The 15,131-nt window shown below is 38.1% G+C and overlaps 1 protein-coding gene across 4 annotated transcripts in view; it reads right to left on the bottom strand.

Annotated features, from left to right (window-relative positions):
* Positions 1 to 15,131, bottom strand: part of ITGA8 (integrin subunit alpha 8) — a 111,189-nt gene that overhangs the window by 60,628 nt on the left and 35,430 nt on the right. For all 4 annotated transcript variants that reach the window (XM_054816426.1, XM_054816427.1, XM_054816425.1 and 1 more), the window contains 2 exons: positions 5,670 to 5,715; positions 3,477 to 3,584 (listed from right to left, as the gene is read on the bottom strand). In XM_054816426.1, coding sequence (XP_054672401.1) covers positions 3,477 to 3,584; positions 5,670 to 5,715 — 154 coding nt within the window. The remainder of the gene's footprint in view (positions 1 to 3,476; positions 3,585 to 5,669; positions 5,716 to 15,131) is intronic.

The raw sequence follows: 15,131 nt of genomic DNA on the forward strand, positions 1-15,131 counted from the left end.
CTCACATAATTTTTGCACTGTCATGCTTAAAAAAAGGTTGAGTTAAAAATCCAGCCTGAAATGCTTGACTTATTAAGCAGCACAATTTCAGTGTATGTTTAATTTACTGTAACAAATAGAATAATTCTTCATACATGTTTAATAACCAAAGTCATGTTCTTAAGTATTACTGTAAGAGCCAAGATTTAATCCTTCCACTTCAGGCAGAGCACGTCAAAAAGGGAATGGCAGTGCAAAACCCCCAAAATTTGGAGTTTATTAGTATCCTAGCCTCTGGCCATGCAAGAGGCAAGACTATGGGTTTAGCAAAATTCTGCCACACACTTGTGATGTTATGGATATTTAGTTCAGAATAATTCTAAAGACATCACAGATTTCGATCACAAACCCAGACAAACTGAGATATGCTCATCACTTTGACAATAAGATGCTATGGAGATGTTGAGGGATGTTTTAGCTGTGAGAAAAAGAAAAGCAGAGGAAAAGACAGACCACAAAAGAGGACAGGACTCTAAAGCATTTATGAGATTTAAGATCTGACTCCTAGGCACAGTAAGAAATACAATAGTTGAGCTTTTGTGCTTGCTTGTAGGAGCAATCAACCAAACAAGACAATTAACAATCAAAGGAAGAAAACTTCAGCAGATAAGAAACAACAATATTTGCATACTACCTTGAGTTAGTGAGAAGTGAAGTAAATAAAATTTGCAGATACAATATAAGCACAATAAGTAGATAGTGGATAATCAGATCTCAAATGGTAATAAAAGTACCAATGCAGAGATAAATTAAACCTCTTGATAGCTGGAATCCAGTCTTGGACTTAATAAATCATACGATATGGAAACAGCTTTTGAAAAATGTAAATGTTTGATTTATTTACCCCTTTTTACAGAAATTAACCTGCATCTTCTACACCTTAAAAGAAGTAATCTTTTAACATTTTCTTTAATAGCTTCAAAGTTGCAGAATTTGTTCCAAATTTGTTAGTTTTGGGAAGTCAGAAATAGCCACATTTTAAATATAGCAGAGAAAGAATTATATGTTTCTAGAGGTTCAGGACAATTCTCTTAGGACTGTGTCTAAAAATTAGTTTTTCTGCATGTTTCCTCTGTACTTCAGTTTTCCAATTCACATCATGGCAAAAATAATATTTTCCTAATACTTGAAAATGTACAATAATCCACATTATTCATACACACACAGTCCTGAAACTTTTCTAGTAGGAGGTTTCCTTTCATTCTAATTTTGCAGTGTCAGTCGGTAGACATTTTATACAAGTTGCACAGCTGGCTAAGAGATACAGAAATCTATCCCATGGGACTGGGGAATTCTTTGCCTGTTGGAGTTTCCCTACTAATTGTTTTCATATGTACAATACAAGCTTGTATCAACTAAGGAGAAAAATTACAGCATGGAAAATAGCAGCTGGTCTTCAGTCATTTTGTAATACAAACTAAATCTTTAGGGAAGAGTATTTTAGAATAAAGCAGACAGAAATTAAATTATGTTCCTATTAGAACTCTTGTAGATATGAACCAAACATCATCTGGCTTATTGTAAAACAAAAATGAAAAGTAATGAAAAACCTACATGTTAAAGGAGCATACTTTGGTTTTTCTCCCTTTTTATCTCACAGCAGGAATACTTTTTAAAAAGAGATGTTTTTATTTATTTCTCTTGTGCAAAAAACCCCACCTTTTTTCTTTCAGTACACTGTTGGTAAACCTTATCGGTTCAAAATCTTTTCCATTACAGCATAAAGCATCTTAAAAAGTCTTAAGAACTGAAGTTCTGAAAAAACAATTTGGATCAATGAACATGCTTTAGCCCAAAGTCAATACTGCAAATTCTCTATTACATCAACTATTAAAACAAAAGGTGCTTGAATCAAAAAATCAAGACGGATCTTGATCTGGGTCCTATTCCAGAAAGGCAAAAGCTTTTTAAAGTTCTGGGACTGCATAGGTTTACCGACTGCATTCCACATTGCTCTGCAGATGGGTGATTTTCTACAGAGCATGTAGAAATGAGGAACATTATGATAAATATGAGAAGTCCCATAAAGTGTAAAATAATAGAGCAAAAGAGAAAATCTCTTGACAGTCCCATCCCAGATTTTAACAATCGGTAGATTTAGGAACTTCCTGAGTCACAAATTGCATCAAATTGATTGAAAACCCATGCATTTAGTGGCTTAAGTGTATCAGAGTTGAGTTCCTTTATGACTCTTAAATGAGCTGCTTCTGGTCATGATTATTTTTTGAAGTTCATATTTATCAATTGGCTCTAAAAACTCTTTTGCTGACTCTTACATTTGAGATGATTTTTAAAACTCATCGCCTATAAAAAATGTCTCCAGTGTGGGGAATCCCTCTGACCACCTCTGTTTTAAAAGCAGTGCAAAATTTCTGCACTCACCTTATCTTCTGGAATCCTCCTTTACACCTTGATATTCTTTTCATCCAGCCCACATCCTGGCAGGCTTTCTGCCTTTAATATGTTTAAATAAAATGATATGACTAGTTTTTATGTCTTAGAAATCTGTTCCTCGCAGTCTCTCTGGCAGGACTTACTGGTATTTTATATTCAACTTGCACATGTTTATGCTCTGTTTTGTTTTCAGTTTCCTCATTTGTTATGATTTCCACTTTTAAACAGTATCTTATGTATTTGTAATAGCCTCTTTTATCAACTGTTTCTGGGGTCCTTTCTAAGTGACTTTTTTTCTAGTGCAGTAAACGTGCCTTTATGTGGTATTATGTGCTACTAGATAGCCTCCAACTGTCCTGCAAGCATTTTATATTTGTAACTGATCTTAAATTGTTTTAATTAGCTACAAATTTTTGAATGTACCTTTTCTTTTCAAAGCTAAATGCTACTGTGGCAGAGGATTTCTCATTTAAAGAACTATGCAACATTGTCCTGTACAATGCACTGAAAAAACCTTTCCTCTGACCAATGGCAGCCAGAAACAATATCCCGAACTGCTCTCAGGATGGCTGGCCAGATACCTTCTCTCTTCCACAAAGACCTGAGGTCTCTCTCTAACAGAATATGGTGGACCCACCAGCTCTTTTCATCACTTTCGCTGTTACATTTTCTCAACAAAGATGCATGTTTTCACAGATTAATGTTTCTGTGTTTTGTCTGTCTGAGCTGTTTCATGTTTCATTCATCCAAACACTGAATTTGAATTTGCAGCTTGATCCTAGGAGTCACCGCGCATCCTCCTATGCAGAAAGAGACTCAGCGTATCAAAGGACTTTTAGCTACTTTGTTTTGAGAATCTGTGAAGTACTGGAAGACATCAAAAAGAACTCTGTTCTATACAGGGGTTTTTTGTTGTGCTCATATAGCACATGTGAACATTTTTTTGAACTTCGAACACGTTCAACAAAAAGCTGCAAGAAAAGTTAGGAAGTTATTTGAGAAAGAGGATGAGGAATTTTTCTTTTGCCTAATCATGAACTTACCAAGCCACCAAAAGCTGAGAGTCAGGGAGTTGACAAGTTTTATTGTCTGGATTCACAATCATGGGGTTCAGAATGAGCTGAGCATTCACTGTCACAACAGGCCTGGCTCTGAGGGACAGAAATAAGGTTCACTGCATACAGAAGTAGCACATTAGTACCTAAGTTGCAGCAGAGAAAACAACTGAGATGATAGCCACAAAGAAGCCAGAAATGTAGGGTTCCTTGGGAGAAAATGCTTTTATAATGCTGCTCCTACCTAAAAGAACTATTTTTTTTCTTTTTGGTCAGAAACTGATACTCCCTACTACGACATTTGCAAAGCTCTTCACAAAAAAAAAAAAAAAAAAAAAAAAAAAAATTAAAATCACATGTTAACAGCATCATTGAAACAGTATCCTATAGTTAACAAAAGGTGTGTGCTGGGACTGAGGCACATCAGGCACATTTCATCACATTGAGTTCTCACAAAGGGACTGAGTCTGCCTTTGGAGATTTACAGCAGTCCTTTGGCCCTTACTTTATACTGTTGGATTTGTTTTATTCTGTCTCCATTAACGGTGACATATTCAGGCTTGCTATCTCTGTGTAAGATTCTTTAAAAAATGAACATAATTTGGTTGAAGTAACAGTTGATCTAGAATATCTTGAGCCAATAATAAAGTAAACTCTGTCTGACATGTCTAGAGACAATTGACTTTGGAAACCAGGAACGATCATCACAAAATTCTGCTGAGTATGTGAATATATAGTTGTGGTGATGGGAACCATCCTTCTGAATAACAATCTTTTATTACGTAATGAGATAATCTGTAACTGAGAGCAATTTAGAACAGAAATGAAAACAAGAAAGGGTCTAAATTCTGGGTTTTTTCAAGACAGTAGTACTATTTTACAGTAACTTACATAATTCTGGCAAAACCATCTTATTACAAAATTACTTTCCTCATATTTTAATCCACAGCTAAGCTTTTATGATTACTGCTCTATATTACTTCAGCAAGACATTGAAAAATAACATTACTTTCTTAATTTTTGTGCAACAGGGAAAACCTTTTTTCTAGCAAATTTCAGTTAATACAATTCCATTTCTCCAACGCGACAAGTTGCATATTTGATACACTCTGGCCAGGAAATGGAAAGATTGAGGGCCTCCTGCTATTCACTTTCTTAAATTAAATAGAACATGTTTTATTGCTATCTAAAATACACACTGGATCTAATTCTCCAATATCTCACATCCTGTGCAGTCACTCATACCACTGCAAAATGGTGCATTGCAAATTAGTCACATGATTCTTAAATAGAGCAGTAGGAAAATCAGGCCTACTCACTGCACCTGCAGTGTTAGCTAAAATGAGCTAACATTCCTGTTGCAAAATTCTTATACTTTGACAAACATTCAGTTGGGAAGCAGAATATGCCTTCTCTCAGTCAGGTACCGATGGGGATACAAACAATAAGTCAGAGAGGAATCAAGAAATATGACCACATTGTTGCAGCAACAGATGGTGAATATTTGAATGCAAAGAACTATCGGCATGGCTGGACTAAGAGGGCAACAGCAGATTTTTGTTTATGTATTTGGTAGTTTTAATTTATACCTCTAAACAAACAGTGCATTTAGTCAAAATTCATAGTCAGCAATAACTTTTGATTTGTAAAATGGGATCTCGTACATTTTTTCTAAACTGAAGCTAATAGCAGCAGTCTTTATTTTCAATAAATAGTTCACATCTTAATGTACACGAGCTCTGAAGAATCAGAGTCACTTGAAAATTTCTTACTAGTACCGTTCCCCCAGGAAATAAACGAAATTTCAGTGTTATGCTTTTTGAATTTCTCTCTGATGAGCTGTAGCAAGAACTTTTTGACTGTATAGGAACATGTGTGACATAGCTTTAAAGGTAGAAAAGATACCATTTTCTCTTCTTGTTTTATTTAAAATTAACTGAGCAGTCAAATATTCCAGAAGTTGTTTCCTGAGCTAAGACTAAGCATGGAAATTTTCATTGAAAATGACAAGTTTTGAGTATGGAAAAAAAGCATTTGTTTCTCACAAGATGCTTAATTTATCACCTGTAATGAGCATCTTTTACATATTGTACCAGGGAAACACAAGAATGTGAAATTTGTTTATTTGCAGATCTCCCACCAAAGCTGTAAAATAAAAAATTCATTGTATTTACCACGTACCTGTAAACAACTGCTTTTCCAGCTCCAAATGCACCTACAATTAAATCTAGAATAAACAAAACAGTTTCAGAAGAACTATATAGAAGTCTCTCATACCTTTTTTTCCAGCCTAGATTATTTATATTAAAAATGCAGTAACATAAAACAAATGAGATGATAATTCCTTTCTGAGTAATTTTTTCAACAGTGTATCTGAAAGAAAACATTTCACATTGTCAGAGATGGGCTCATAAATGTCTTGGTTGTATACAGTAAGTGCCAAACTGTTTAACACAAGGTCACCCATGCCACAATCTCATTTCTCTCCAACTTGCATTAAAGGGGAAAAAGGATGGCATTAACCCCTACTCATTTTATTCCAAACAATGAATTGCACATTACACTAAGAGATGCAAACCACTTTGTCACTCTCATACAAGTCATGTTGAAATTTATGACATTCCTTCTTGACAATCCTGCTTTGTGTTTTAAGTAATTTGTTCATTAATTTAAGCATTACATCTCTGTGTACATAAATACAATGCACAGGTGAGAGGATGGCTGATTTTATAGTTTCTAATGTTTTCAGCATTGTAGCAGCATGTGCTAAGGCTTACAATAGTTATCCATCTAAGGCCATTTTTCTCCCCATCAGTCACCATTTGGAACAGATGGAGTCAACAACACAAGTGCTACACTAGGCCTGGGGCACATCTTTGTTACTGGACACCAGCCAGGGTTGGGAATCTACAGACGCAAATATTTCCTCTTTTTGCCTGGAGTGCCCACACAGGGCTCTCTGGAAAGATCCAGACTGGCTTCCTGGATCATTCAGACCTGCTGGAGAAAAGCTGGGGCCAAGCAGTGAGGGAAAAGGATCAGCATTCCTGCTGCCTCTAGCTGGAGCACAGTTCAAGAAAAGGAAAGAGCTTTATTTCATTTTCAAAGCCCCTAGTGTCCATCTGGGCACCCCTTTCACTCCACTGTTGTTATCATATTGATTTACACGTGTCCAATTCAGTAGACAACAGACCTTTCAGTGGTACTGGCAATCTAAATTGATCTAAATGAGTTAATTAAACCAGTACTCAGGGTTGTAAACAAATCCTTACTTGCTGCTTCCATAGTTTGAGCACTGGTTTGCTTAAGAAGCCCTGAAGTCATTGAGCATGATGCAAGTACAAAAGCTTTGACGCTGATTAGCTGGGTGGGTTTGGGCCAGGTCTGGCCACGTGTTTTCCAGTGCTCTGTCTGCTTTTCAAATGGTCAGGCTTTCACGAGTTTAAACAAGTACTCCACATGTCCTACAATAAATTACATTGAATAATGTCCTAATAAGACCAGGCATGGACAGTTTATGGTTCTGATCCTCTTTTTGTACAACATTTACATCTTTCTACTTCCATTGGCCTTAGAGAAATACGCTTCAGGCTCAGGAACATTTTAAATAGCAAAAGAAAATGAGTGTTGTTTTTATCTCCTTTTTGGGACATTTATGAGTCCTTTTCGTTAGCAGCTTTTATAGAAAACTTGCACACAGTACCAAAAACCTAAAGATATTTTACTCTTAAATAAACAACTGATTGAGACATAGCCATCACCATAAAAGCTCCACAATGCACATGGCAGAACTTTTCCTGGTAGCTCCCTGACAGCAGCACCCATGGCAACTCCTAAAGATTTAATATTCTGTTGTTTTTTGGGGGCTTTGTGTTTGGGTTTTTTTGTGTTTTGTTTGTTTGTTTGTTTTAAATGAGAAAGAAACACGTTATGAACAGAAAGTGAAAGACAAGAAGGGAGGGGCTTCCGTTCTGTTCTTCCCAGCTGGACACTCTTTATGAATTCTGCAACAGACTTAAATTAGGATATGCAGTGTTTCATGCTTGGTAACTCAAAAGGTTTCAGTACAGGGCTATGTTATGGCAGAGACAAAACAGGTAGATATCCAAGACTTATCCAGATCCTGGTCTTGTGACGATTTCATAATCAAATTTTTCATTAAAAAATAAAGTACTCCAACCCTTCATGGCCACAAAGGAAAGCTTGAACACACAACTTGAGTCAGCTTAATAAAATGTAGCCTGTTTGAATCTGAACGTAAAAAGAATGAGGCTGTGAGATACAGTTAGCCTCACTAGTATGAGTGAACTCTTTATCTCACTATCTACAGCTGTGTGGACTCAGGTCCCCACTATCTCAGCATCCCCACGTTAATATTAAAGGGGATTTTGTCCATCTGCTTAATAGTTAAATCCTGGTTTGTTTGGGACAGAGCCCAGCTTATTTGAAGACGGATGGTAATGGGTCTAGAGGAGCAATTACAGACCCCAACCACCAAAAGACTGATTTTTCCATAAGCAGTCTTTCTGTATTGCCACCTCAGCCAGGTTCGGAGACACAGCAAAAAAGATGAGGACATTCAGTCATGGCACCATCACAAAGGCCCTGTTTAAGCATACTCTAAGGGCAGCCAGGACTGTGCTCATGCCACTCTCCTTTGGAAGCTCTTACTTTTTCCCTGACATGTCCTTTATTCTCTGGTCTAAGTCATGCTTATTCTTGACCCAAAGAGCTTGAAGGAGTGAAACCACTCAGTAGGAAAAGTGGACTTAAGAATGAATACGCAAACGGTAAAACATACTTATACCTGGTAGTGACATCTACAATCTAATATAAGGACCAAGTCATTATATGTTCAAGCAGAGTATTCACTGGAAGATCCATTAAGGATTTTGCTTTGCTTCTACTTGTTCTGTTACAGACTAGTTTTATTCTTTCTTTCATTGTATTGTGGGGTGCAACTCCTATACCCATCATTGGAAAAAAACATTTTTGACATTGATATAAATCCATGAGATTTGAATACACATCAAATCAGAGCACTTTTATAAGCAGAAGTTTTGAATTTGTTGTGTGCTCTGCAGAAGAAAAGTTACTAATAATTTCTATGAAAAAAATGCATGAGATGTCTAAATTATCCAAAGCTTGGCAACTTTCCCCTCCTAAAAATAGAGAGAAGTTGTCTTTATTCATTGCTTGTTAATGTTACGCACGCAATGTCACTGATGCAAAGGTCAGTAGTTGAAAAATAAGGGTTTAACAAGCAATTTGGAATTCATAGCAAAAAACCCCCAGCTTAACTACTTATAACCCTTCCAAACCCTTTGAAGAAAAGCATATGAAAATCCTTGCTGCTTTGCATTTATGAGGGGTTTTTTCAAACCCAGATTAAAATGTGTATAAGTAAAGAGAGAAACAAAGAGAGAGAAGTATCAGAATCACAAAATCTCGTTCACTCCTTTTCTCATATTTCTTGACGGAGGATGAGGGACCGACCTCATAGATTTAAGTAAATGACCACTTTGCGTATGTCATCTCATTTAGAAGATCCTTTATCGGACCTACCCTTCAGAGAAGCAGAGATCTGTAAGGAGGGGCTGATGGCAACAGCCATGTGCTTCTGCCTCATTGCTGTTGTGGAATAAATGAGCTGTGGGGTCACAACCACACCGCAAAAACTAAGAAAACAAGCACGGAGTGACTCTGAAGGAATTTTCAACTTGCATTTCAATACAGCTGGAGGGTCATATGCACTAAAATCCCAACTGGTGGAGCTCACAGAGCTTAATCCTGAAACAAGTGTCTTTGGCATGTACTTAACTGAAGTCAAGGGGCACTGTGCAAAGTTAAACAATCCTAAAGTTTATTTCAAATTTTACTTTGCTCTAAATGGAAGGCCTGCAAGACACTGGTGAAGAAAATCCATTTTCCGAGATAAAATTATCATAAAAAGTTAAGTATATCTGAGTATTCACAGATGACACTGAAAGGCACACTGGATTTTGTAAGCGGGTCTATTTATCTGCACTTTCTGCCGTGTGGCTGTGCCAGACCTGAAATGTCATGTGATAAAGGACAGAAACTTGCCATGATGCTGACTAAGCCTGCAACCAACGGGAGGAAGTAGGAAGATCAAAAAAGTCCTACCTCCAGTCTCAACAAGATATATTAATTTCTTAACTTGAGCAAATTTTTTGATCATCTGGTATTTTTAAATGACATCTCCATCCCCTGTGAGAAATGTAGCCCCAGCGACTCTATGCAGGGAGGAACATGTGGCATGCTGAGCACCCCACACTTGGTTGGAGTCTGCCCAGCAATCTCAAGAGAAATTGCCAAGGCACGGTATCTCTTCTCACTTCATGGGGCACAGTGGCCAAGAGCAACAGCTGATGAAGGACTACATAATTGGCACACACTTCACTCGTGAGATACCCAAAAATTAAACAATAGATAGCTGAGTTACCTCCCCACTGCAACTCTACCAGGATATAGGCAGGAAAGTGTTGACTTTATGGACTCAGAATGATTTGCTGACAGCTTTAAATATCACTTTGTATAGTCTGTCAGTTTAATTACATAGTACAAATAGGGACTGGAAAACAATTAGAATCCTGAGTACAGGTGCTAATGGAAGTTTCATAAAAGAGAGTAAGAAAACTGCATAACTGGAAATCCTGTTAAAAAAATCTTTGTAAGCCTTTTTGGTTTTTATTTCCCTCAGTGGATCAGGTGCCAAAGAGGCCCACAATCAGATTTCTATTTGTTTTCTAGGATTTCAGAGAGCACTACACTCCCAAATGTCACTAGCAAAGGTCCAGAATAAAATTTCCTTTAAATGGCCATTACTTCAGGCTTGACCATAATAAAGGACACAGGATTGTCCAGTTCAGTCAACTTTACTCAAGAATTTTAGTTGAATACTACAAACAACCACCACCCAACACAGAGGCACTTTCTTCCAATCCTACCATTCTCAACCAGTCTGGTAGCAGGTCTGTTAAGGATAATAGCTAAGGCTAATTCATTTCAATACTCCCATTTTGTCTGAATGAGTCCCTTTCATAATATAATGCTATTTTTCATTATATTACAAACAAATCCAAGAGGGCAGTTAAAGTTCTATCACTTCAGTAAATTCCTACTTGCTGGAATTAATTGATTTATTCTTATATTCCATTGGGCACAATATTATGATTTAATTAAATATCTCAAAGAATTTTAAAAAAAGCATACCTGTAAATTACACAGATTGTAATTTGCCATAAAATTAACATATTTGCAGAAGATTCTTGGCTTGTTGCTACATTTTTGATTGATTATTCATGTGAAAACACAATTAGCTGGTAGAAACACTTCAGCTTTTCTGCATTTGCTGGCAGAACCCATGCCCTTGTTCTGGCTCCCACGCTCAGCAGTCCTCTCTTACCAGAGCAGATGCAGCTTCTCATTGATTTAATTTGTTTGTCTTCCACAAATCTCCTGGATCAACTTCATAATTTAATCATCACTAGATTATGATTTGTGATATTGTTGGCATAATGCCTATTGTTGTCAAAAAAAAAATTATGAATGCTGAAGAACCTTTGCCTCTCAGAAAGAAACTTGAGGGTTTTCTTCCTGCTGTTTGAGTTAATGTACTTAGCAGATGGAGCTCTTAACTACTCCTATTTTAATAAGATTAAACTGGCTTACTGAAGTTCTGAGGAAATTTTGTCTATCATCACACTTGTTTCCTTCTTAAAACATTTCTAGTGTCATTTGTTTATATTAACTACATGCTATTCTCAAGAGAACAACCGAGTCCAAAATAACAAGGCATGAAGATGCCTTTATACATTTCCCTGTGCTGACAAAGGCTTGACTAAAAAGAATAACCAAAAAGAACAGGCCAACAGCTGTACATCTATAAAAGCAGGATACCTTAAAGATGGAGCTTCAGTGGCACCGACTCCAGGGTGACACTCTAAGGTAATAAGGAAGACTTACACAAGCATCTAAACAGGCAGAGAGCAGAAACAATAGTGCATAATTTATTTGAGCAATTAACTAATTAACTAATCATCAGTCTTTGAACAGTGAATTAATCTAGAGCACTGCTCTGAATCCACCCGCACTGTTAAAAGAAAGTGGTTAAATCACCCTGGTTCACAAACACATTTGAAGAAACCACAGTCTGCTGGAGGATATGCTACAAAAAGAAAGCAAGCTTAATGAGTTGAGTAAGTTATTCATTATAAACTATTTGCTCAGCTATCAAGTGACTGAACATATGCTGAAATGTGAGGGTGGAAACCTTACAGCCTCCAAATGCCTGAGCCCTGCACAGATAGATGAACCAGCTGGAAGTGTGGCACCATCACCTAGATAATCATAGGCTCCAAGCACTCAGTGGGAACCAGCTTTGAACGGATGCCCAGAAGCCAAAAGAAACAAATTTCATTCCCATTAAACAGATTTATAGATTTCTTTTGTTCCTATGAAAATTGAACTATGCTAATAGAAAAAGACAAATAAAATTACAAACAAAATAAACTATAATTTAAAATACATGCCTAAGCTGAGGCTTCATTCCTTGCTCCAGGCCTTGATGACACAAATAAAGCTCAGAATGGAGCAAAGGGGCCCTAAAAGCCCCAGATTTACTGGGAAGTGGAGTGGAAGCTGTGTTGAAAGTTATCATTATGTTGCTCAGATCTTCCAACATAGAAGACAGCCAGGAAGGTTGTGCTGAGGCAGGGATTTAGAATATCTTTACGCAAACCTCAAAGAGCTGCTATTACAGAGAATTCCATGGCTATATAAACTGTGTTGTGGGCCTTGCCAGTATGGCCTCAGATACAGCACAATGCTGCTTTGCCATGTCAAAGAATCATAGAATCATTAAGGTTGGAAAAGACCTCTAAGTTCACCAAGTCCAACCATCAAATCACGTCCTAACCTTGGCACTGAAAAGTACAGCACAGAATCTTGTACGATTCCTTCCAGCTACCACTGTATTTGCACTTAAACTGATGAAAAAAGCCTATCTTTTACACTTTTTCACTCCATTCACTCTCCTCCTTTATTTCTTTAATCCTCTTCATTTTTTTTACATGTTTATCAATCCAGGCTAACGGCATTAAGTCAGTATTTACCATAGCAACATACGTGAGATCAAATCCTCTCCTTTGAATATGAACTTAGAAAACGAGTTGTTAGAAAACTGTGAAATGGATCGTCTGCTGAAAGATGTTACAAATCTGTCAGTGTTAGTAAATTAGTGCCAGAGAATGTGCCTGTGTGCCATACCTGCACTGTCTGTGGTTGTGTCATTAGAATGGCCCTAAAGCAGTTGGCCCATGCCAATTACTGAACTCCAAAAGAGAGCATCCCTGTTTTGGCAAGAAAATGAGTTTGATATTGTGGACGAGGACTCTTCAGTGACAGTTCAGAACTAAAGACAGCATATTTAATTCACTAGAGTAAAAGCAGCTTAATAGGATTAATCGGTCTTTTCCTTCAAATACTGAATACATATTGTATACTGGAGACATACTGAGTATCTCAGATGAGTATGGTACAAACCTTGTCAGTGCCATGCTTGAAAGACTGGGAAAGCTGCACGATGTTTGTTCCCCTGAATAGTCACATGAAAAGCACAGACCTGGCTGGTACATTCAATCTATCTAACATGCTTAATCCGCTGCCTGTTACTGTTTCCCTCTCAGTAACCTTATCCGACTATAGAGTTTGATCAGGTTCTGCATAACTCTTACATGACTACAGAGCAAGGAGCATCCATTCATTCATTACCACCATCAGCACTGTTTGGCATTGCAATTCTTCTGCTAGGTGAGGAAGAACGCTCTGTTGGGGCTGAAGGTGATGAACACCACCACAGTGAGAGGGCAGCTGCATGTCTTTAGAGCAACACAGCTGTCAGGATGATCGGCACAGCTTTTCGCCTCTGCTTCTTACCAGGGTTGAAAGTTTCCCACTACCTCAGAGCCTGCAAAGCAGAGACTACCATAGTATCACCCTGTCTGTGTAGATAAAGAAACAGTTCTGGGCACAACATCTGGAGTGTCTGCGAGTATGACACAATTTACAGAAGTCCTTCGCTGGAAAGCTGTGATGTAAACCAAGGGTTGTGCTTAATAACAAAACTAAATCTTCCCTGTTGAAAGGTTAGAAAAATCCCTGTATTTTCACAATGCTGAGAGCAGAGGTCTACTACTGTTACAGTGATAACATCTATGCCAGGGCAGCTGAAGACAGATGGTCATTAATGAGAAGGAAAGCAGCCCTATCCGCATGCTGACCCTACTAGAGAAAGTTTCATTTTTAGGTACAATGTTGCCTAGGTGGCCATTCAGCTGTCTGTGCTGTGCAGCCAGCATCCTGTGCTTTGTGCAGTGAGTGGTTACAAGTGAAATTAAAATAAGTCAGGGCATGAGCTTGAGCACTGTGTTGGTACTGTCCAGATTTTTATATTGTTAGCACAGACTCTGGTCTGATTTCAGTGTGTGCACGTTAGTATTCTCCCAGATAGTGGCCAGGAATGGTCTGGGGAATAGCCTGGGCCAAACACCTTTCCCAAAAGGCAGTTTGGATATGGCCATCCTGGTTCAGTGGGCAGGAGGGTTTCATCTGATGATGGTGAGCTGTGCTGTGCCATGTAGCCTCAAGGCCAGATCACAGTTCCTGGCTCACTTTATTTTCTTGCACAAACATAATCACTGATACCAATGAAAAAGGTTTAGGATTATTGTTTTGTCAAGTACTAATTCTGATTTTCTTCTCAGTAGGGAAGATACAGCTTTTTTTCCCCTGTCAGATAAGTTCGAAAACCAGGTCAATGGTAAAATCTTTATTAGAAGCAATGCTTTAGCCACACATAAGTCACACTTTACACACTGCTTTTTACATAAAAATGTATGAAGAAGAGGCAGCAGTGATGGCAAGACTGAACCATCTGGTACAGCAGGACTGGTGTGCCATTTGTCTCTGCACAAGGAACAATTAAGTAAATTAGAGTTCCTTCCACAGGACTGTTAAAACATATGGCTGAGGGAGGGAATATGGCAGAGGTCTGTAAAATAGCAGCAGACTAAAGAAGAATTGTTTACTGTCTCTTCTGTATAAGAACTAGGGCACATCCAAAGAAACTGTCCATTGGAACGTTCAAGACTTGAATGGGGTGCAGTGAAAAGAATTACTTCTTCACAAAACAAGGCTGTGGGGCCCTTTGACACAGGTTGCTGTGGGTACCAAAAGTTCACACGAGTTCTACAACTGATTGGTCTAATTCCTGGAAGAAAAGTTTGTCAAGGGCTATTAAATTTGAAGGTGGCACCTCTGACTCAGGGACACCTTGCTTATCCAGTTGGCTAGAGCCGGGTGAATATTCTGGGAAATATCACAGCAACTGTACAATTCCCTGGGTATCTGCGTTGGCCGCTGCTGAAGACATGCTACAATGCTAGACAGATCTTTCCTCCGTCTCAGTATGGCTGTATTATGTTCTTCCCTGCCTGCTCTTCTACCTCATCATTAAACCTGGCCGTGACCAGTTTTCTCCCACATTTATTATACAACTGGCATCCTGGGGGAGAAGGGAGTCTTCCTCTGCCTTTCCTAAATAAGATCAGGAAGCAGGAG

This window comes from Grus americana, chromosome 2, assembly GCF_028858705.1.
Source record: "Grus americana isolate bGruAme1 chromosome 2, bGruAme1.mat, whole genome shotgun sequence".
Taxonomy (NCBI): Eukaryota; Metazoa; Chordata; class Aves; order Gruiformes; family Gruidae; genus Grus; species Grus americana.